Source organism: Crocodylus porosus, unplaced genomic scaffold (assembly GCF_001723895.1).
Source record: "Crocodylus porosus isolate Cpor-Errol unplaced genomic scaffold, CroPor_comp1, whole genome shotgun sequence".
Taxonomy (NCBI): domain Eukaryota; kingdom Metazoa; phylum Chordata; order Crocodylia; family Crocodylidae; genus Crocodylus; species Crocodylus porosus.
Window position 1 is genome coordinate 35,299,584 of NW_017728913.1, and position 25,000 is coordinate 35,324,583.

At 44.0% G+C, this 25,000-nt stretch overlaps 1 protein-coding gene across 2 annotated transcripts in view; it reads right to left on the reverse strand.

Annotated features, from left to right (window-relative positions):
* EFCAB6 (EF-hand calcium binding domain 6) overlaps positions 1–25,000 on the reverse strand; it is an 85,013-nt gene that overhangs the window by 5,385 nt on the left and 54,628 nt on the right. For both annotated transcript variants that reach the window (XM_019534689.1, XM_019534690.1), the window contains exon 13: positions 247–388. In XM_019534689.1, the coding sequence (XP_019390234.1) occupies positions 247–388 (142 nt within the window). The remainder of the gene's footprint in view (positions 1–246; positions 389–25,000) is intronic.

The following is a 25,000-nucleotide window of genomic DNA, read 5'->3' on the forward strand; positions in this document are numbered from 1 at the left end:
GTAACGTCCCGGCCGGGACTATGTGATGCAGCACAGTGCCCTGACAGGCAGGCAAGGAGCCCGTCATGGCAGGAGAGACACACATAGTCTCTCCTGCCATGCAAAGCCTTGCCTGTCAGGTTGGTTGGTGCCCTTTAATAGTAATACCAAGAGGTATGAGTCAAATTACTGCTCTAAAAACTGGGTGCGTCTTATGGTCAGGTGCGTCTTATGGTCCGAAAAATACGGTATGCGGTGTCATTGTACCTATCTAGGAGTTCTTTTACAGCTGTGTTTCTCTTTCTGGTCATGAATATTTTCTTTCTGATTCTGCAGATCTTTGTCTTCATTTATCTCAGACACAGAATTCATTACTGATCTCTCATCAAAGAGACTGGGCAATCCTTTCCTGAAAGAAACAACAACATCAATGTTACCCTGCCTGTCCCCCTCTCACTCACTGGTTTCTTAAGTAGAAGAGTTATTCTGAAAGCTCAGTGCTGCTGAATACATAAAACCCAGAAGTGTCCCACATGGGATAGAAACAGTAACTAGCATGCATATTTTACTAAATACCAGCTGCTTATATGGTTCCCTGCTACTTTTTCTTCAAAGCGAGTAAACACAAGCGTGGCATTGCTATACATGTGGCTGCACTGTTTTCCTGGATACACAGCTGGCCAAATGCTGCCTGATTTACACCCTCTGCAAGGCCAAGGGAGTACAAGGGAGATTACTGTTCCTGTTCTGTGAGAAACAGGATGTGCTTTGGGGAAGGTACAGCAACAACGCCTGAATGGAGTGGCTTCTGTTTGATACACTACCCACGGTACAGTTCTAGAGGCAAAACCCAAACTCCTGCCTCTAGAGAAGTAGGGAAGCACCTGAAATGCTCTGCCACTACACCTCTGTTAGCTAAGTACAAGGCTGTATCAAGACTTGGCCCTGCAAAGGGATGGGTAAGTAGGGTAGGGCACAATCTAGCCCAAACAAAGTGCACTTTTCAAAGGGACAGGCCAAGGTTTAGTCATGACTTCAGCACATGACTAAAACTCAAACCAAAAAAGCCTTAAAAATGACCCCAAGGTATAAAACATAGAATATTCAGGCACAATCTCCAGCCATGGTAGCCAACCCTGCCTGACTTCCTAAATGTGCTGTGTAACCATTTCAGAGTGCATTTATGCATCTTCATTTTGCATTGATTTTTCTAAAGTGTGTGTCACTTATCCCACAGCAGCCTTGGTAAAAGCTCTTAAAAACATCAAGACCCTCCAGGTGGGGCAGAACACAAAGCTCTAGGTAACCCTGTGGGGTGGACACAGCACAGTCCAGCAGGGTTAAAGGGGAGACTGTCCAAATTCATCCAAGACCTGAAAATCTTGATATACGTAAGCCCTACATGCATCAGATAAAGAAGCCAGAAAGAAAGGTGCCCCCTAATGAGTTTTTTTTGCGCTTGGATGAGCGAAAGGGCTGCTTCAGGAGGCTAATAACTGAAAACCTTCCAGGCTTTTGTCCGGAGAAATGGCAGGCACTTTCCATCCCTTTGAAAAAAAAGAAGGCCTTTCGGAGTCTTCACGAGAGTTGTGGATTTTAAGGGCGACCTTAGGTCATACAGAACTAATCAAGCGAAAACAATAAGAAAATTAGCCTGACAGTCAGCAAGTATCTGAGGACTTTATCAAAAAGAATTAGGAATGGACAAATTCACTGGGAGCAAAGGATCAAATCTGCAAGGTGGCATTGTGTGGCAGGATTAAATTATTTATTCATTGTTAATTTATTTATTTATGTATGTGCAAATGACCTAGCCGCTGCAGGTGCTGAGGACTTTCTCAAAAGGCCCAGTTTTAGAGCCAAGGCTCGAATATTGGTCCATTTAACTCATTCTTTTCCTTAAGGCGATCAAACAGTGACTTTTATCTGGGAGATAGAGGAGGAATAACCATATGTGCGCTAGGAATGATGCGGAGTCTGAGCAGCACTAAGTACCCAAGTATTTCAGTCTCATTCAAGGACCCCGGGGGAGGCTCCGCGCAGTTTAATGTCCAGCAAATTAGCAAATGAATGCTTATGTCAATATGTGAAAAATCCCTAGTTGGTTTAAACAGATAAAAAGCCTCTTGGGAAATGGCAAAAAATGCAGGCTTTTTCTTTTTCAAAAAAGAAAGAGAAACAGTACTTAATAAGTTTTACTGAAACTTACAAAAGTTGCAGAAAACAGCAATTGTCTATGTAGATGCTTGATCTTATATATGCATGAAATATTTCCAATGCTGCCATTGCTGAAATATAAGAAGCTTTTGTCAAGCTGTTCTTTGGAACACGTTTTGCTATTCAGAAGAAAACCGCTACAATCTGTGAAAGCTGCAGAGCCTGTCAGATGCCATCCTTGCTACCCTTTCTTAAAGGTACAGGAAATCTAAAGACTTGGAGCAGGGCAGTCTTTACATTCTACCATATCTCTGCTAAGATGAAGCCTAAGGATGAAATTGATAGGGATCTTATTTTTTTTCAAGTTTAGCCAAGTAATAATAAAGAGTGAAAACTCTCGTCTCGTGTTTCTGTTGACCCAGCAGAGCAAAGCCACAGTGGGAGCTCTATGTAGGACATGACCCTGGGGAAAAAAGGAACACAAGAACTCAGCATGGGAGGGTTGAAGGCAAGAAGTCAGACATATTGAAAACGAGAGCATCGCATCAGTTAATGCCCTGTGATAGGGAAGCCCTGCTGGTTTTGTGTCCTTCTGGAGAGAAACATTTGAAGTGTGAATGCATCTGGTAAGAAAGCCTCTTAATTAAATCCCGGATGGGTTGAGGCTACATAGCTAGGTACTCATAAGGTACAGCTCATCAAGGTAAATGTCAAGAGCTAATGGAGTTTATAAAACTGCAGGGCAAACCTAAAAGAACATCTGTAACCTCACTTGAGTTTAAGCAGTGGTACAGATTTATATAAAGCAGCAAGTTATACAGCACCATTTCCTGCTTCTCTCAAAAATTGCTTTCAGAGAGAACATTCTCAGAGAAAAGGGCAGTAATGAGGAAAAGAGGGAAGTCACTATTAGTCTATATAATTACAGTATTAAATTGTTAACTCAAATGAATGGCTTCAAGTCAAATTTCCCAAACCACCTTACCATTAAAAGATTACCCAAAAATGTTTACTAAAGGGCTTGAATTAGCATTGCTAATAGTCCTGCTGATACTCCTCTTTTGAAACCCTTCATAGTTGTTTCAAAATACTGGGTGCATCTGCATGAGATGTTACTGTGCAGTGGTTACTGAGCACTTATTTAGTACTTGTTTAAGCAAGTACTAAATAAATCTGCAGTAACCAGAGTTACTGTACATTAGCACTGGGAAGTGTCTTTTAAGTGATGCTACTGCGTGGTATCCTAATAATACTGCACAGTAGGGTTTTAGCACTGTCTGTGCTGTGATGCACTACTGCACAGTATTACTCAGCTACTGAGCAGTCGCATCTTATGTAGACAGGCCCACTGGGTCACAGAGCCTCCTAACCAATTGCAATAGTATATATGCCTCATCATACATGAGCTAGATTTTATGCAATATGCTGCAGTACAATTCTGTATGTAAGGAGGCTTCTTCTGATCCTCAAAAATCTATTCTGTTGAGTCAAATGCTACAGTCCTTATTTAACAGTCATTTCTCAGTTAAACTCCTGTCAACTCAATGTAAAATCTACAGGATTTGGATATTAATTAGCATTAATATTAGGAACAAACGACATCCTAAGACTGCCTTTATGCTACAACACAACATCTTAGGGCTTTAAGGGCCTTGTTACACCTTACACTGTGACCTGCACAAATGTTGATGGGTGTTACTGCCATCTTGATTTTGAAGCAGTTGCACTTCAGGCCAGCAGAGGCCTGGAGGACTGAAAGGTAAAAATCCTCCCTCTGCCATTTCCATTCCAGGCTTGCCCTCTCCCCCTTGGGGCTGCCCAAGTTCCCCCCTGCACCTCTGCAGCTTCCCCCTGCCCCTTGGCATTCTCCACTGTTCAGTGACATATTGTGGGTCTCCGGCACCTGGCGGCCAGTGCCAATGCTTGCATTTGTGTGTCCCTTCTCATAGCACAGGGGGCGGGCAATTATTTTGAGCAGAGGGCTGCTTACTGAGTGTCAGCAAGGCATCAAGGGCCACATGACAGGCAGCCCAGCGCAGATTAATATTAATTTTCTAAATTTTTTAGGGGCCCCGTGGGCCGGATGGAATGGCCTGGCAGGCCACATCCGGCCCCCGGACTGCATTTTGCCCATTCCTGTGTAGCGCAATAAGAACTCTGAAGGGACCAGCTGGTTCTCCCACCAGGCCGGTGTCGGGGGGCCATGGATCCCTCCTTCCTGCCTGCTGGTCTGCCACTGCTGCTGCCCCCTACCCCACCCCTGTCTGTCCCAGGGGAAGGCTGACTGCTACTGCCAGAGCTCAGCCTGCCCAGAGAGCATCAGCGGTGGCTCTGGCTGGTCAGGCAGGTTAACCCTTCCCGGCCCGCTCCCTGAAGACAGACAGCACAGGCAGGCACAAGTAAGCAAGTGGGGCGTGGGGGCAGAGGTCATCTAGTTCAACTTCCTGCTCAAAGAAGGACCATCCCCAACTAGATCATCCCAGCCAAAAATCTGTCTAGCCAGGTCTTAAAAACCACCAAGGATGGAGAGTGCAAAACCTGTCTGGGTACCCTGTTCCAATGTTTTATTACCCTCCTAATGAGAAAATTCTTCCTAATATTTAACCCAAATTTATCTTGCTGTAACTTGAGACCATTGCTCCTTGTTCAGTCATCTGCCACCACTGAGTACAATCTAGATCTATCCTCTTTCAAACCCCGCTTCAGTTAGTCAAAGGCTTCTATTAAATCTCCTCTAAGTCTTCTCTTCTCTAGACTGAATAAACCCAGTTCCCTCATCCTTTCCTCAGAAATCATGTGCCCCAGCCCCTGAACTATTTTTGTTGCCCTCTGCTGAACTCTTTCCAGTTTGTCCACATCCTTCCTGTAGTGGGGACCCAAAACTGAACATAGTACTCCAGATATGGCCTCACCAGTACCAAATAGAGGGGAATTATCACTTCCCTTGACCAACTGGCAACATACCTACCTATGCAGCCCAGTATGCCATTAGCCTTCTTGACAACAAGAGCTCACTGCTGGCTAATATTCAGCTTATTATCCTTTGTAACCTCCCCCCAGTCCTTTTCTGCAGAGCTGCTGTCCAGCTGCTCAGCCCCCAGCCTTTACCATACACGGGATTGTTCCATCCTAAGTGAAGAACTTTGCACTTGTCATTGTTGAATTTCTTGAGATTTCTTTTGGCCCAATTCTTCAATTTGTCTAGGTCAGTCTGAATCCTAGCCCTACCCTCCAACATATCTACTACTCTCCCTAGCTTGGTGTCATCTGCAAACTTGTTGAGGGTGCACTCTATGCTATGTTACAGGTCATAGATGAAGATATTGAACAGAACTAACCCCAGGACCACTCTTGGGGCACTCCACTTGATACCAGCTGCCAGCTAGACATCAAGCCATTGATTACTACCCTCTAAGCCCAATCCTCCAGCCAGTTTTCTATCCATCTTGCAATCCATTCATCCAGTGCATACATCCTTAGCTTGCCTGCAAGAATGTTGTGGGAGACCATATCAAAAGCCTTGCTAAAATCAAGGTGTACCACATCTACTGTTCTCCCCACATCCACAGAACCAGTCATCTCATCATAGAAGACAATCAGGTTGGTCACGCTTGACTTGCCCTTCGTGAATGGATGCTGACTGTTCCTAATCACCTTGTTCTCCTCCACGTGCTTTGAAATGGATTCCTTGAGGATCTGCTCCATGATTTTTCCAGAGGCTGACATAAGGCTGACTGTTCTGTAGTTCCCTGGATAGCCTTTTTCCTTTTCTTAAATATGGGCACTATGTTTGCCCATTTCCAATCAGATGTCAGAACAGCCCCCTGGGCAGTAGAGTTTGGGGTGGTAGAAAATCTGTCCACACAGCACAGGATGGTGGAGGAAGGGAAACTGCATCCTGGGATGTTAGAAGACTGCAGCTTGGGCCACTCACCTCTGGGGAGTGGCCACGCATTAATGGAACACAAGCTGGATACCAGGGATTGAAGATAAACCTGCCCTGGAGTGGCGTAACTTTAAGCTGTCTCAAGTGTGCTTAAAACTACTTTCAGGTGTTAATGTACAGACAATCCAAGGGTTAAGAGTGTCAGAAGCTGCCTAAAATTAATGTGTAATAAGGCCCTAAGGTGTAGCCTAGAGTGGCTCCACCTTACTGTAACAGAATCAAGGGTAGCATGGATCAGAGATAATCCTGCCCTGGAACAGTGAAACTTTGAGCTGCATAATGAGTACTTAAAACAGTTTCAGGTGTTAAAGCAGGGGCAGGCAATTATTTCAGCTGGAGGGCTACTTAATAAGTTTTGGTGAGCTGTCAAGGACTGCAAGGAAAGCCCCACCCCTTCACAGGTGTTCCACTCCCTTGTCACCATCTTGAGACAGAAAGTTCTGCCCCTAACCCCTGACCTTTACCACTGGAAGTCCCTCCCCTTGCCTCCCAGAAATACTTCTTTTGGGAGGGAAGGTTTGCCCTCCTGCAACCAGAAGAAAACCAAATCATATACTGAAAGTCAAACACCTACTAAACATATTTTAATTTTATTTAAAAAAATATTTTGTCATAATCTGTGTTTGCATAGTGTATATAGAGATGATTGCATAGTAACTCAGAAATAAAGTCTTACTCTTGTATATTGTGGCGGGGTGTGGGTGTGGCTGGGGTAGGGTGGTGTATGGTGGGATGTGGGGAGGCAATAGGGTATGTTGGGGGATGTATAAGTGGGGGGGTTGTGGAGGCAGGGTGTGGGTGTGTGGGGTTTGTGTGGGGTGAGGGAGTGTGGGGGGTGAGAACCCCCCACACACTCCTCCTCATGGCGCACAGCTCCTGCCAGCAGCGGCAGCAGCAGCAGCAGCAGGCAGTGGCACTTGGGGCTCTCCTGCCCAGCGCAGGTGCTGCTCCCAGGACCACACAGCTCCAGCCAGCACTGCACATGAGGCCGAGGAGCACAGCCAGGCTCTATCACATGGGGCTCCCCGGGGTGCACATGCAGATCCCACACTCAAGTGCCACCAGAGGAAGCCTAGCAAGATAGAGCCAGCTGCCTTCACTCCTCCTTGCCACACAGGGCCTAAGATTTCAGTGGAAGTGGAGGGGAGTCCTGGCCCCTGGTTCAAGGTGGAGTCCCAGGGCCTGCATGGAAGGTAGTGGCAAAGGCAGCTGGCTCTATCATGTGTGGCTTCTCCTAGTGGTGTGCAAGCTGCAAGTGCACCATGCAGAACCCCATGCAATAGAGGTGAGCCAGCCTAGCTGTGCTCCTTGCTACCAAGTTCAGTGCTGATCTGAGCCATGCACTGCTGGCAGCAGCGCCTATGCTGGGCATGAGCACCCGAAGCACCTCTGCCTGCTGCTGCTGTTGCTGCTGGCAAGAGCTGTGCACCGTGGAGGGGAATGTGGAGGGGGTCCCCAAACCTCACACCCTCTCTCACATCCTACCCACCCAAGCTCCAAGCTCCTGCTGCCTGCCTTGGCACAGGCTCTGCACTGCTGCCAGCCCCAGCCCCATGCTTTGTGCTCCTACCCAGCTTCAGCTCTCCTCCTTCCCCTGCCCCCACCCCTGCCACTTTCCTACCTGGTGTCTGGAGCAAGTGGGATGCTAGGGAAGCTGAGCCCTGCCTGAAAGCTGCATGGCTGGGTCAGGCCCTTCCACACACAAGGGTAGGATGAGGTGTAATAGGGTATGTTGGGAGGGTGTGTCTATATGTGGGTGCCTTGCTCCACCTTCTTGGGCAGAAGGGCTGGGTGGGGTACAATTAGGTGGTGGGCATCTGCGGGCTGGATGAAATTGTGTCATGGGCAAGATCCAGCCCACAAACTGTATTTCGCCCACCTCTGTGTTAACGTGTGGTAACATGGCCCTTACGCATAATTTTGTGTGGCTCCTGCAATGCTTAACACCAAGCTTGTCTGCACATTAACACCTGAAACTAGTTTTAAGTACTCGTTAATTAGCTCAAAAAAAGGTCACTCCAGGGCAGGATTATCTCTGATCTGTGTTACCCATCTTGTGCTACACTAAGGTGTGGCCACCATAGGCTACACTTTAGTGTAAACACCCTGCCTCCTCCACTGGCCCAGATAAGGCCCACTGCCCCCATGCTGCCCTCCTCTGCACCTGAGATCCCTGCTCACAGCTCTGCCTCTTCCACTTATTTATGGCTGCCTGTGCAGCAAGGAAGGGTTAAACTGCCTGTCCAAGCACTGCCTCCACTGCTGGTCTCTGGGCAGGCTCAGCCCAGAGAAGAGTAACAGTTCCATGGTGCTGATGGTGGTGGCCTGGCAGGAAAATTACCCCTTCCTTGCCTGCTCCCCTGAGGCACAGGCAGCTACAAGTAAGTGTGGTGGGGGAGGGGAGGGGAGGAAGCAGGAGTTTTGGGGTTGGGAGGGAACTGGGGAACCATGGGGGTCAGGGCTAGGGGAGAAGCCCAGAATGGGATGGGGAATTCTTACCTTTCTGTTCTCCAGCTAGCACTAACACTCATCAACAGTGGGTCACAGTGTAATGTGTAACAAGGCCCTTACAAAAAGAAACAAAATTCTGCAAGTTAAGTTTCCCAACATGGATATCTATGCTTCACCCTCAAAAATGTGCTTTTCTGCAAATATCCACACTGCTATATGGAGATGGGCTATTGCATGAGAAACAGAAGTCCATTCATTTTTGTGTATACATCTTGGACCTCCCTGTGCTGTGATTATTACATTAGTTCTCTAATGGCTAATATTTATTAATCAGCATTATTAATGTGTGTAAAGCACTAAAAGTTAAACAGTTAAAGACCTCAGTATATCACCCCCCAAACCGCCTGGTAGAACAGTTTAACTACACCTTAAGGAATATAATCAAGACCTGTATACAAGGGGACCCAAAGAAATGGGATTCATTTTTACCCCCACTGATGTTTGCTATTCAAAAAATCCCACAAACTTCAACAGGCTGTTCTCCTTTTGAGTTAGTATATGGTCATAGCCCAAGGGGTGTAGTGTGCAAAGGATGGAGGGAGTCTGAACTAGCAAACATGAGGAGGCCTGGACAAGTTATAGAACTTAAAGATCACCTAGAGAGAGTGAGGCAAGCGGCCTCTGACAATCTGGAAAAGAACCAGGAATGGCAAAAGATGAATCAAAGAAAGAGACAGGTGAACCAAAGAAAGAGAATTAAAGTAGGGTACAGAGTCCCAATCCTCTTACCAGACAAATTCACAGATGCTTCACAAAAGTTTAGGGTGGAAGAGACCTCATGAGATCATTGGGTCCAGCCCCCCTGCTCTGGGCAGGAAAGACTGCTAGGGTCAAATAACTGCAACAAGGTGTGTGTCCAGTTTCCTTTTGAAGATTCCAGTATAGGTGCCTGCGGACAACATGAGCTACTACCTAAGTGGCAAGGTTCCCTATAAGATCACCCACAGGGTGAAGCCTGTAAATTATGAAATCGAGCAAACAGGGTGGAGAAAGCCCTTACAGAGATATCATGTAAACCTGCTCAAAAGATGGGTGTAACTGGAGGATTGGCTAATGAACCCTGCCCTGGAAGACCTAGAGTTGGGCCCCAGAAGCTGGGAAATGATCTGCATGGAGAAGGAAGTAAAACTTGTGATTGGGGAACAACTCACTCCAGCTCAGGGAAAACAACTTCAGGGGCTTGTAAGGGACTTTGGAGATGTGTTTACAGAAGAGACAGGGATAGCCTGAGCAGTGGAACACAGGATCATGTCCCCTCCAAGGTGCGTAGCGCAGGACCAATGGAGGCAATTCCTGAGACATCTGTATGGTCCTGTGAGGGAAGAATTGGAACACATGCTTCACAAAGGGATTATAGAGAAATCCTGGAGCCTCTGGTGTAGCCTATTCAGGATAGTCCCAAAACCAAATGGGACCATAAGATTATGCATAGACTTCAGGAAAGTTAATGCAGTCTCTGTCTTCAATGCCTTTCCCATGCCCATATCAAAGAGATGTTGGAATGTCAGGCAAAATTCATATTCACCCTTAATCTCGGAAAGGGATATTGGCAAATTTTGATGGCAAGGGAAGATAAAGTAAAAATGACTTTTGGTACCCCATGGGGCCTTTTCCAATAAGGAGGTTGCCTTTTGGTCTGCATGGAGCTGCAGCCTCCTTCCAGCAGTTAATGGACCAACTGTTAGCCCCTCGTCAGTTGTATGCAGCAACCTATATCGGCTATATTATATGTTTTTCTGAAAGCTGGAATCAACATTTGAGGCACCTTGAAGCATGTTCTCAAGGAGATCCAGGCAGCTGGGCTAATGGCCAATCCAGGGAAGTATGCCCTGGGAAAGAGGGAGATAAAGTATTTAGGAATTCAAGTAGGACAGAGCTAAATCCAACCTCTGTCTGACAAAGTAGAGGCCATTAAGATATAAAAACTACCCACAAAAACATACAAAGTACCCACAAACTAAAAAACAGTTGAGGTCTTTCCCAAGACTGGCCAACTATGACCAGAAGTCCATGTCTCGGTTTTCTGAAATGTCAACTCCTTTAATCAATTCAACAAAGGGAAAATGGAAAGGCTCTATCCAATGGTCACCTGAAGCCCTTGCAGCCTTAGAGCAGGTGAAAGAGGCCCTCTGCAGAAGTCCAGTGCTTTATACCCCCAATTTTGCAAATACCTTTTTTCTGCAAACAGATGCTTCAGCCCCAGCCTTAGGGACTTGATTAACGCAGAAGGTGAGTAGGGAGGATAGCCTACGCCAGTAGGAAGCTGGTAGGACCAGAGACTCATTATTCCACCACTGAAAGAGAACACCTGGCCATCAAGTGGAGTGTAGAACTGTTTTGTTATTATCTGCTGGAGAGATAATTTGCTTTGGTTTCAGACCACACTCCCTTAAAATTGTTGCAATCAATCAAAACTGGTAATACATGTCTAATGATCTGAGTGTTTGCACGCCAACCTTTTTGTTTTTCAGTAGAACCCTGTCAAGGAAAACTGAATGTCATGGCAGATTTTCTATCCCATAGCCTGGAAGGAGAAGTTCCATTGACAACTTCTGAAGACCTATCCAAAAAAGAAACACAGCAACACAGGTTGAACCAGGGAAAGGGTAGGATAGGTAAAAATGATTATGGGGCAGGACAGGGTGTAACAAGGCATTGATCCCAGACCCTGTTATGCAATCTCCCCTACAAAAATCTGACTGGGGAGTGCCAGTGCGGATGTGCTGAGAGCCGTGGGAGAGATGCAGTCCGATACCGAAAGGGTTAAGCTGGATGCATGGCATAGCTGGAGCCGGCTCCCATAGGGCCCGGGGAGTTCTGGTGCTCTTCAAAGGGAAGAGCCAGACTTACCCATCTTTCTGGAGAGGCGAGAGTGAGGGAAAACAGAAACCTCACATGCTCACGTGGAGGCATGAGCTGGAAGCCGAGAATGGGAGAAAAATCCTGCTGAAGAGAAAAGAAAGGAAGATGCCACAGCTGCTGGCCAAGCTGGGATCCGGGTGGATACATTACTCGACCCTGTCCTGACAGAAAGAAACTCTGTGGCTGGAATTGTGAGAGAAAACTGTGGTTGCCTGGAAGGTGAGCAGGTCCTGAGAGCAAAATTAAATATAAAAGGACAAGATCAATGAAGAAACTGGAGTTAAGTGATGACAAATGGGGATAAGATCAATTAAGAAGTTAATTGATGGCTGAAGTGGGGAAGAATCAATTGAGAAGAGAGGGACAGTTGGTGACTGAGTCATGTTAAATTGATTAAGAAGTAAATTAATCAATGTCTTTGTACAACCTAGCCTGCTCAAAGACAGAAATAAGTCAGGGTTATGTTGCCAGGGTACATTTAAGGGGAGTGAGTTGTAGGCCTTAAAGAACTACTCCAGGGTAATTAAGGGATCCAGGATTCACTTAATACAACTTAGAAGAATACCCTTGCAAATAGAAAGAGGGAGAGAGAGCCTTGCTTGAAGGGGACACTGCTGCAACCAGACTCCCTAGGGGACTAGGGGACTGAGAAGAGCTGACAGAGATGACCCAAGCAGGGTGCGAGGCCTAGGACAAATCAGCCTGTGCAGGAGCCCACCCCTGGATGCAAAGAAGCTGGTGGCAGATTCAGTGGGGGGGAGGCGTGGCTAGCGGCCAGATGTGAAACTGGTGGCAGCACAGAATTGCCACGCCACTCCATCCGGTTCCTTGGGGCCACCCAAAGCACAGGGCCTGGGGCAGTTGCCCCAATTTGCACCCCCAGGGACGGCCCTGCTAGCTGAGAACCCACTTCTTGCCACTTCCAGGAGTCAGGGTGACTCCTGGAAGTGGCAAGAAGTGCCAGACCTATAAGAGCCAAACACTGGAACTGGAAGGTGCGAGTCAGAAAAGATCCTCAGAGTTAAGATCCAAAATCTATATGGGTGTGTGACAGGACAAGGCATAGGGGAGGTGGAGCCCTGTGTATACATCACAAACTTGGACTGTTTGACCCACTGCTGAGGGCATCTGCCTTCCCGTACTTTACTGATGACATCTTAGGGTGGTGGGTGAAAATAAATGGCAGAGAGGTGACAGGGTAGTGAAAACCCATTGAGGAGAGGACCACTCACAGTAAACGGTGGAGTTGGTGAACCCCGTAGAGGAGGGACCACTACAATTTTTCCATGCTTCTGCTAAACCTCAGATTCTATGTCATGAATAAGAAAAAAGTAGAACTTCAAGGTGCTACAACCACACTGTATCCTCTCCAGCAGTCCTAGAGATACTCCAGCATAGGTCTTCCTTTTTCATCTCTTTCTCCTTTTTCTTCCAGTTCCCTTTCACTTCTGCTTTCCTATTCTTTCCTCTCACTCACTGCTTAACCCAATTTGAGAAACACTTGATTAAGAGAGCAATAAAACAAGAAAGTTACAAAGGAAAGTCTCCTAAGAAATGACTTTGTGTGTATCCTCCACCACTGTCTGTGACATGAAAAGCACAAAAATAGCTACTGTCTCTGTAGTGGAGATGGGATTTCCTCTCAGTTTAAATGAGTAATACACAGAAATCAAGGAATAACAGATGCAATTTACATACTCCCATATGATGAAAGCCCATTTATGGCTATATTTGAAAACTACAAGATAAAACTGAATTTAGCAATTCAGAAACACGAATATTTATAAAATGGGGGGTTTCAGCAATAAAGCACCATCTATCAAAAGCCAATTTTTAAAGCTAGCCTCATTTCCTGCTCCCTGAGATGTTTAAGCCTGACAAAATCATTAGCATGTTTTGGTTAGCAGGTAGCACTACATCAGAGCAACCTGTCATTTAAGGGCAAACAGGCCTGCGGACAGCCTGTCCTAAATAATTGTCAGACTCACTGAGAACTAGCCAGGTGTTCCCTGTAAATGGACTGACAAAGCAGATGAAGCATGATAGGTTTCTGAAGGAGACTCTAGAGATAGCAGCTTAGGATGGGCAGAGGATCCACTGTGCTTGATGATTTCTTTAAGTTTTATCTTGAGGAATAAAACAAGGACTTGAGCATTTTTCATAGTAGGTATATGTTAAAGGTAAAAATTGAATACAACATGGCAGGGAATGTTTGTTGAGCTGAGAGAATGGGCTAGCTGCTAACAAGCAGGCAAGGAGCTGCTTTCAGACACAATGAAATCATGGGTTTGATTCTCTGACCTGAGCATAGGGCAGGAACAAGAGAAGGAAGAGTGCAAAGATAGGTCTGTTTATAGCCATGTTAGACCAACACACCTACAACCTACACCCCTGTAACATGGGAGATACTGAATTCAGCCATTTGAAATGGAAAATGTACAACATGAAAAAGAAGGAAACCAAACTCAACAGCGACTGCATACCACCTCAGCTTCTGGCTTCTTTACTTTTCATTCCATCCAGGAAAAGCAACTGCTGCAACTTCCTCGGCCTGACAAAGGGTTTTTGAACCTGAAAGCGTGTTTAAAATTTTTTTGTCAAACTATATTGGTTGGTCTAATAAAAGCTATCAGATTCACCCAAAAAACCTTGTCTGCCAAAGATAGGTCTGTGCCATCTTAACAACTTCCAGAATCTGGAATCCACCTGTTCAGCCCCTGGTACAGGCAGTCTAGATCATGGGAGTTTTGTCTGAGTATACTAGGAGAAAGTTTGGCCTGCACATTGTAATAGAAGGTTTTCCAGCAATGCCAGATACCTGAGGCCCTGCCACAGAGTCTGTGTAAAATATCTTTGTTCCCAGAGAAGTCCCAGGCAGCTGAACTGTGATGTCTGGCAGGCTGCAAACAATACAGTATAGCGGAAATGTACAGAAGGCTTCCACCCTCTGAGGCTCTGCCTGTCACCTTCAAACACCAGTGCTAGCTACTCTTCATGTGCGTTCAGCATATTAACACCTGCTGGTGCAAACAAAGGATCTCACCTGCAACATCCATTGACTTCTGTGGTGCATTTTTCAGGTGTTTGTGGGTGTATGCCAGCCTGCTCAGTTCCCTCATCCAAGTGTAGGTACTTAGATGTGTGTGTGTAATTTTGTGAATGCAGTAGCCTATTGAAGACTATCCCAGAAGAGCACAGACCAACTCCAGACACTTCCTCATTCTTACAACGGTATTTGTATGCGAAAGCTTGCGAAGAGTAATTTTTCCAACTATTTGAGTTGGTCTAATAAAATATATTGGATTTACCCATCTTGTAACCTTGCTGGAAGCTTGTCTGCCTATGGCCTGAGACCAACATGGTTACAACCTATACCCCTGTAGCCTATTGAAAACACCTCTGTTATGTCAGAGGCTATGCGAGGCATCAGTAGTCTATTTTCACCGTTAACATATACTTACTATAAAAAATGACATTTCTTAACAGAGACTGAAGTGTAAGAAAACAACTACTTCTATTTGGAAACCGCATGGGTCTTTTGAATTTTGGGGGCTGGGATGACTGAGAAGCAGAACTGGCTAGGTTCAGCTGTGGGAAGGCTGAACTCCCCCTGCTGGGGAGTTCTGAGAAGAAATGTCACTTCTGAGACAGCTCCATGTGGACTGGCATGCCCCCACCTCAAGTCAGCAACAATCTGACTCTGTGCATCTCAAAAGCCATAATAAGGCAATTTTGTCAGGTACAGGCCTTGGAATTAAGTTAGCAGCATTTTGCGTGTGGACGGTAGGGCTGGCCTGAAAGTGGATATTCTGAATTGCTTATTACTAAACCCTGGGTTCTACTCGAGCTTTGCCACTGATTTTCTGGGTTACCTCAGGCAAATTGCCTCACTATTTTTGCCTCAGTTTCCACATCTGTAAAATGAAGATCATGATATCTACTGCCATGGTAAAGCAATGTGGAACTTACAGATAAAAAGTATAGTATCCGAGCCAGGTCATGTTATTTTAAATTTTCTATGTGAAAATAAAAAGAAGATACAGTAAATATTATTATTGGTTCAAATTCTGACCCCACAATACTCCACAACACGGAACTAGCCAGAATCCCACAGTCCAGGCACTCAAGATATAAAGATACCCTGTATTTTTATAACTTGCAAGGTGGCTGACAGTACAAAAGGGGGTCGTCAAGGACAGCAGATTTCCTCATAAGACGTAGCACTGGAAGTTAAGAGAGATTTGGCACAACAGATTGTGCTTGAAATACAAGTATTTAATCATCAACTGTTGAATTAAAGCCAGTTATAGTTTAACTGAAACAACATGAGAAAACCAGAGACCTCTCTGAGGTGGAAGGAAGGAATTCAGATGAATTCCACAGAAATTTCACATCCATCAGAACTCAGAAGCCAGATATATATAATTTAGTTGCCACAAAGTGTTTTTTTTAAATAAATTCAAAACCTAGACTCTGTAAACACTACTTCCACTTTACATCTTTGCATGGTCTCACTGGAGTTAGCACAATATTCACATGTCCAGTTAAGCACATAGCTACATGTTTGCAGGATCAGAGCTAACTCTTGCCGTTTCTAATATCACAAGGGACCATATGTTTATTGAATTTGTGCTAGTAAGAGAAGGTTAAGTGATGGCTTGCTCTACCGAAACACTGCATTCCTGTAAGACAACTGTCAACATCAAGAAAACAACAGGAAACCAAAATGGGCAAAAGTACTAGTGGGAACAAGAGCAGAAAACTGATAGTCATATGTCAAAAGACACAATACAAAGAGACTGAAGCATAATGAACTCCCAGCAAAAATATGGGTAACAAAAGGTAGCAAAGAACTGAAATGGAAAACAGAATTATATACAAGTGGAAAGGGATGAAAGTGGAAGGAATAAATACATCATAGCAATTAAAATGCATGCAAGGGATAAATTGATACAAGCCTAGCAATTTATATCATTTTAGAGAAGTCCAAAGAAAATTAGAAGGTTTCTAAAAATGAATCCAGAAAAAAAGATAAATAAGGGAAGCATCAGGATTGCTACTGAGTATGAAAGGAGAACAAACAATAACCACCATCCAAATGGTAAATATAAACTATATTTAGTCACATTTCAACAGCAAGGCTTAAAGTGAAGGAGGATATAACACAAAGTATCACATAGAAGACCTAAGAAAGAAAGGGCTGTTAACAGTGTGACAATGGAAAGCTATCTAGCAAAGCTAAAAAGATATTTCATACCAGCAAATCCATAAATAACCCAAACAAACTCTCCCCAGTTAGAGAATGTCCAGTTTTCATGATTAGGCATCCAACAAGATGGGCAATGACAAAGCTTAGACTGCAGACACACACACACCCTTCTTTCTTGTGAATATATTTTAGGATAAAGTCATGATCACATCGTTTTTCAAATAATATAAAATTATACATTTTTATACAACAGAAGGTATCAGCATCACACTATTAATTGAAATCCAGGTCTCATAAGAATGGTCTAAAAGAGCTCATAAAATAAAGGCATAAAATATTAATATAGCCAAATAAATAATGTCTTGGAGGACAGGGGCATTGTCACATCTTATATTTAATGAGGAGGAATCTTCTAAAAGTAGAATATTTAACTTGTACCACATGAACAATTGCTTAGGCCATTTTAATAGATGAGTGTTAAAGGGGAGGTACCTGATTCTCTCGTATCACTGAGACAGTAAGGCAGCAGATGATATAAAACAAGTAGTAATGACAGATAAATGTCCTAAACAACTCAGAAAGTCAGACTGAATGGCTACATAAGTCCTACTGGTTATGAATCTATAATCACTGGAGTCAATTTTACACTATAAAGATCACTCACAAATCTAGAGACAGAACAACATAGCATACCTAGGGTAACACATATGACAGAGAAGGCATTGGAGGCCTCAATGTGCCTCCGTCACACCCCTTCCTCCACAACAGACTCACCAGCTGGATGCTGCAGGACTGTGCTCCTGGCCAACTGTGTGCTGTGCTGCTGCTCCGGTTGCGCTTATACATGGGGGCATTATCAGTGACATTATTGTCCATGTCAGCCAAAAAAAGCCAATTGCTGATACTGTCAATTTTCCTTATATCAGTGCTGATCTGATATGGGACCGATGTATTGGTGCACCTCTAGTAATCAGGCATCTAAGTACCTGTGAGGAACTTGGCCTTAGTTACTGGTTTGTTAGTGTTAAAAGTATAACCCAGTAGCTAACACATAGGAATAGAAGGTGGGGAGTGGTAGTGACAGTGTTGTCTTCCCCTGGGCAACTCTGCTGTTCTGTATTTGTTGCCCAGAATGTCCCTTTATTATTATCACTGTTATTGTTGTTAACTTCTGAGTGCCCCTGTAATTTTTTTTAAATTCCTAAGATCCCTCTATTTGTTGTCACTGTTTCACAACAGCCTTGGGTAATGGCTAATGGTCAAGCACAATTCTGTATGGTGAGAAGTGATTTTTCTTTACGAAATCCCTACTTTTCTGAGTTTTCCATGCGGGTGATTTTTTTTAGTTATCTGCGAATAAGGGCAAGTAAATTGTATCTTGTGGAACCATGAGTAAAGAGGGGGCCAGACCAAAACCACAAGTTCCATAACACCACTTCAAAGTATTGGTTTTTGAAGGTGGTTCCTCATTTGAACTGGTATCCAGTTCCTCATTTGCTAATGAACTAAACTAAAACTCGAGATTGGAACACTTCAGAACTTTGCAGTACTTTGACTCCAGATTAGAACACAGTGGGTTAGGAACATCTTAATGGATCCATGCACTTAACTTTCAATAATGTGACTTCAACCCTGATGAAGCTTAGAAAACCAATTGGAGTTCACAGGGGGCGCGTCTACACAAGATGCTTAATGGTGAATTAGCATAGTTTACTGTGAAGTAAGCACATGCATCTACACATGCACTTGTTTACTTCACAGTAAATCTCCCTAATCCCGAGTAAATTTACTACTTGCAAATGCAAGCAGAAAATGTACCTGGCATTAGTAATGGTGCCATAGCACTCATGTAGATGCCTGGCCAAGAGCCAGATCTGCTCCCAGTCAGCCGTCCATGATGGGTGGGAGATAGCTCCCTGATCCCTGGAGCTCCTTGCTGTCAGGGCGAGCTCCACCCCAAGAGTCCGGGCGGGGAACTATGTCCCCTTGCCCCACCAGCAGGGAGTTTCAAGCCTCCTGCTTCCAGATCATGATTGTGATCCTTATCTCCCAGCCCCCACTCCACCATTGTGATCAGGGAGTGGGGATCAGGGTATGGTTATCTCCCAGCCTGAGCCCCACAGTCATGGGGTCTGAAAGACCCTTATCCTTCCAAGCTGAGCCTCATGAGAGTCCTGCAACCATTGGGCTCAGATTGAAAGATAAGCATCTCCCAGCTGTGGCCCCATGGTGACAGAGCCACTGCTGGGAAATAAAGTATGTCCCAGCCCAAGCCCTGTAACTTCAGGGCTCAGGCTGGGAGATAAACATCTCCCTGCACCACCTGCACAGTCATGGAGCCAATACTGGTTGCTCCCTGCAGGTGAGGTTGGGGAGCTTATTCCCCATCCAGCTCTACCAGCACAGAGCTGTGGGGACCAGGTTGGGGAATATGTTTCTCACCCAGCTCCACGAGTGCAGAGCTGGAGAGGAACAAGCTCCCCAGCCTGATCCCCACCAAGCTCTGTGCTCATAGAGCTGGGAGGGGAATGAGCTCCCCAGCCCCCACTCTGCAATTGCAATTGTGTTCACGGACCAGGGGCTAGGAGGTCCCTGCATGGGGGCAGTTCTCTGCCAAGCCTGGAGCTGGCTGGGACCTGCTTCTGACTAGGACAGTTCCCAGCCAGCTCCAGGTTGCATGGGGAAGCACATGCAGCCTGAAGGTGGCTGGGACTGTCCTATTTTGGGCTGTCTCCAGCCAGCTTCAGGCTGCCCATGCAGACTTCCCTGTGCAGCTAGCTGCTAGCTGCCCCACCAGTGGATCAGGGCAAGGGGCTGGGACCTGTCCCTGCTGCTCTTTCCAAGCCCTGTGCCCCTGACTGGGGAGCCAGGGCAAGGAGAAAATTGTCCCTCCGGGGCCAAGAGACAGCCTGGCACTCCCCCTGGTGGCAGCAAGGGCCCATTGCAGGGTTGCGGGAAACTGGGTGCTAATCTGTTCCCCACATGTGTAGACACCTACCGAAAAACCCGTATTGTGCCGTACCTTACTGCACAATAAATCTAGGCTGGAATAAATGCATGTGTAAACATGCCCAGGAAATCCTGAATACACATCTTGTGCTGGATCCAATGAAAAAGGTCTCTGGCTTTGATCTCCCATGACACTCATGGACAACTCTAAATTATATCCATACAAACCATGGAAGATGCAAATACTTGAGGCACAAATGGAAAATTAAAAACTCTCCAGTGTGCAACTGTGGTCACCCAGAACAAGCTATGGAACATATAATGACTCAATGCCCGATCTACAAATATGATGGAGATATTACAGTGATACACTCTGCTGCCCCTGATGCAATTATCTGGCTCAACCACCTAAATGTAAAATTATAGTTTCTGTTCTGTATCTACATCAGCCATATGAAAGAAGAAGGAATATGTTTAATTTTTAGAAGAGATTAGGGTAGTAGAAAGAAAAAGGGCTGGTGAATGGGCAGGTCTATTATATTTCTATGCTTGAAATACTCCACAGAGCACTGGTGTTGTATCCATAACCTCTTATCTAATGGCTCAGGAATATTGGCCGCGTGGGATGGGTTAGATAGGGAAACACTTGTCAGATTGCCTGAGAACAGCAGGTAGCACAAAACGTACTAAAGCTTTGGCATATGATGGAAGGAGATGGTAACTGTATCTGTATACTTTACTCATTCTCATTTTTAACCTGTTCTAACATGAGGTCATAGCACGTGAACATATTGTACCAGTCTTTGGCACAAGTTAGACCAGGCTTGTGGCTGTTCTAATTTTCACTAACAGGAAAAGCCCCCAGCAGCCATTCTATGGAGCACTGTACACTCTGTTTGTGCTCCTTCCAGTTATCTGTTTGCCGTGGAGAAGCTGGTGTAAGTAGCACAGACCCAGATATGTTGTCATAACACAGCCTGCAGATTCCCCTGGGCCTTCAGAATAGCTAGCCAGCCATTTGGGGAGCTTTCTAGCTGTTTTACACCCCAAGATGTGGCCCATTATTGATATAGTTTGGGTCTACACTATCTTAAGTGGGGACATTTTCAGTTAAGAAAGAGTTAAGTGAGTGCCCTGAATGGCTGGTGAGATGGACTACTGTTTAAAGCTATCCTCAGACACGTGCTAGCTGAAATCTAAACACTTGGTAATGTCAATGCCAAAAGGTCTGACAGAGGAGAAGGCTGCTGTTCCAGCTGCTATACTTAACACAGAGCTGACTGAACTGCTTATAGTTTCATATACTGTTTAAAAATTACCATTAGCACTTGCACAGGAAAGATATTCCATTTTACTTGAAGGTTCTCCAAACTTCTCCAAGCCTAAGAGAGAAAAAATAAGCTGGAAAAGCTCTACTGCTTCTCTTTTAAGAAAGAGAGAAGAATTTTGACAAAAGTTCATTAACATTTTTATTTCTATATTGTAACATCTGTTTTCACTTTGCAAGAATATTATTTATATGTCTAAAGGAGCTTTAAGCATATCAACCCTTGTCGTTGTGTGTAGTCACGTATACCTGTGTCCAGGGCCTATTTTAGCACCTTGGAAATACTGATTGACTCAGAAATGAATTACCTTAGGATTTGAATTTTCTATTGTTACAGGCCTGAGTCCAATCTGCAAAATCACAGCCTGTAGTAAAGACTGGAAACTATACCCTGTCATGCCTGTAGAGGAGATATTGCACCCCCTGCAGCCAAAAGGCAAGAATTTCAGTTTTTCACAGAATCCTGCTACATGCTTGTAACATCACTGCCTGTCCTCTGCCACACTCCTCTTTCTTCAATTATGTTTTTTTCTTTATGGAAATAACTACCAGAATCTCATTTTATGATTTTGCCTCTACAGAGGTCTAACCATATCTTCTATTTGCCCCTCCTTTCTTTTGGGCTAACAAGGTTGCTAACTCAAGTTCGTAGCTTACTAACAAAAAAAAATATATCCACTGTGTGTTTTGCTGCAGTTTAAATAATCATTCCAGGGTCAACACATAATTTCCTTACACTCTAAATGTTCATTGCAAAACATGCATAAGCTAGAAATATTGAAAATAAAATTATTACCTAAAATATACCATCAGGGGCTTTTTTCCTCTTTTTTTTCGGGGGGGGGGGGTAGGGAAGGGGAGAAAAGAAAAGCTGAGGAGCAGGTTTTCTGATTTATTTACCCAGGAAAGCTGTGTTCAAATGCATCATCAGAAGAGGGAGGTAAAATTTTACTGGGTGGAGGGGGGTAGGGAAGGGGAGAAAAGAAAAGCTGAGGAGCAGGTTTTCTGATTTATTTACCCAGGAAAGCTGTGTTCAAATGCATCATCAGTTTTTCTGTAAGGCCCTATTTTTCTACCTAGTTTTACAGCTGCTATGCCTGAGGTCAAGTGATATGTCACTCTGTCAGATCACACAGTGGCTCTTCCCGGATTAGAACTATTCCACATGGCCTCCTGAAAAGATTTCTAAGAAATGTCAGAGCTGACTGTCTACTATTTAAAGCATATGTTTAAAGCTCTTAGACATCTCAGTCAAAAGGTATTGTAAATATAGGGACAAAGCTGGTAAATGCTTCACTGTGGGATTTTAATAATGGTGAACCAGATTCCAGCATGAAAACAATTTAATAGGTCACCACTAGCAATTCCAGGGAAATAGGAGTTCTACTTTGGAGCTATATCTAGGCCAAGGAAGGGTAGTTTGTTTGCCCCAGTTGTTAATGAAATGGTCAAGGAAGCTATTAGCAGAGTTAAGTTCAGTAACGCCTCAGGACAGAAAGCTAAAAAATTACTTTAAATCAATATTTTTCAACCTGTGGTCCACAGACACCTGGAGGTCCACAGACTATGTCTAAGGGGTCCACAAAGATGACTATGATCAATCAGAAGTATGTGAATAACCACACTTACAATTCAAAGTGGTCTGCACCTCCATTTGAAATGTCCAAAGGGGTCCACACAGTCATTTGAAATTTTTTACGGGTCTGCAAATGAAAAACGGTTGAAAGCCATTGCTTTAAATCAATATTCTTTTGCTTACCTGTTGGAATCTCCACTAGCATTCCTAAAAACCTTCTACTATATAACAGGAAGGACAATTGAAATGGCCATTTTATTATACCCAATAAAATGCCTTACATGTTTATTTCTTTAATCATGACATCAAAATACTAGGAAACGTCTGGCAGAAATTGCTCACATGCACACATCAGCTATCCCAGACAAATACGGGTTACAAATGAAGTCCAACACAAGGACCATGCATCATTAAGTCCATTTGAAATCCTATTTTGAGAGCTGAAGTGGAACTTAGGTAGTACAGAGATTTTGTGCAGGACCTATGCACAAAAAGTAGTAGTTCTTGGCTTAATTCTCTCACCTAATTCGCTTTTTCTTGCTAATTCTTGAACATCTCCTGAGAGTCCTTTTTTTTTATTCAGCTTCCCTCACAAATGTCTTGTGCCTTTTTTCAACCCGCTCTTTATGCATGTAAGGTCCTTCCTGAATTACTCTATACAGTCATGACCTTGTCCTATTTCAGAGCCTTTGGAAAGCTATTAATTGGTAACAGCTAGTTAGAGGATCAGGGATGTTCTGATATTTTGATCTATATAGATACATACATAAAGACCGTACTTGAAATATTAGTTTTGACTCTAACCTACCATATCCAACCATACATTCTTGTTCCTGTTACTCTTGTCCTCCCTTCTCTTTTTTAATCTTTATTATAGTAACTTGTTACATTTAGTCTTAAATTAGACACATTATCTTTGTCTTACAATGCATTTGTGGAATATCTAGTGTAACAGGAGATCATTCTGGCTGGTACCACCCCAGATATTTTTAATAATAACTAGCATCTCTTACAATCAGGTGCTTTATTTGAGGGAAGGAAAGAATGAATATATAAAGTAACTCTACTGTGAATTTGCTGTTTACCTCAGGTCTTTTGCACAAAAATCTTCAGATATGTCACCAAACACCTTCACTTATATTTACTGAAAACACTGGAAGCTAATGAATCAAAAACACAGAACTCCATGGACAATGCAACTCGCTTTTGGGCTACAAACTGTCCATACATGCACAGTATTTAACGTAATGTAATTTTCACCTATTGACAACCCAAGTTCTTGAAGATGGAGACTGAGTGACCCTCGATCCTTCGTACCTCCTAAGTGAGTTGAACGGAAGAATAGAATCCCTCCAGATATTTATACATCTTAGTTATTTATTAATAGACCACTTGTGCCAAAAAAACTGCTTAATCTCATCACATTTCAAAAACACAAAGGAATGTTAAGTATTAGGTAGATAAGTGTTTTAAAATGCTTTGATATTGTTACATTCCTGTTATGTTTTATGGTGTGGGATGCTCTGTCTTCTTATAAACTAGTAGATTGTAATATATGAGATATTCTCACAGCAGGCAAAAAACTCTCATCCTTTGTGTTGTGAAGAGGTATACAAGGGGGGGCACATGGGGAACAAGTGTTCATATGAATAGGATGGGTCTGGTTTTAGATGTCTAGCTGATAGGGGAGCTAGGCCAGGAGGTGCCACTCCATGACGCTCGCTCCCCTTCGAGTTGAGGAGAGATTTATCAAAATGGCTTCATACCTCATAGCATTAAATTCTGTCCAGGCCTCCCATATTCACTCCCTTGGATACAGCATGATTGTGGTACCAATGTATGCAGGGCTCCTGAATAAATAATGCTGTCAGAAGTAAAGGAGGGGTCAAGGAATAGTATAAGAAGAGAAACACCCAGCATTGAAGTTTGCTGTCTCTGTGATTGAAACTCCCTAAGAACTGGCCCTTTTTTGGCTGTAGATCCTTCTCCCATGAGCCAGCTAAGTGTGATTTGCAACCATAGGGTGTTAGGCTGAAAAAGGTATGACAGATTCCACTTCAAACAAGCCATGATGCTTGTTTTCAGAATAAGCCATGTCTTCCAATTACCAGGTGTCAAACCGTGCCAGTAGTATTTCCATACTAACAATACCTAATTAAACAAGGTTTCCTGCAAGAAAGTAACTGTACAATTACTGTACAATTACTGTTTCCTGAAATGATCACTGTCCTACCAGGCAGAAAGATACTGTCTTTGGGTCAGATTCTGCTACCTGTGCTCACACTGCATCACATCTTACTCCACAAATAGTCCCCACTGACATCAAAGGTGGCAAGAAATGTATACCATAGACATAACAATCATACTAATAGTGCTAAGCTTGTAAGTAAATGTTCAGTTATTAATATGAAATCATTATACATCATTAACAGCCATTTAAAAATATTCTGCCTGAATGTCACTCCAGCTGGAGTTGTGAGCATT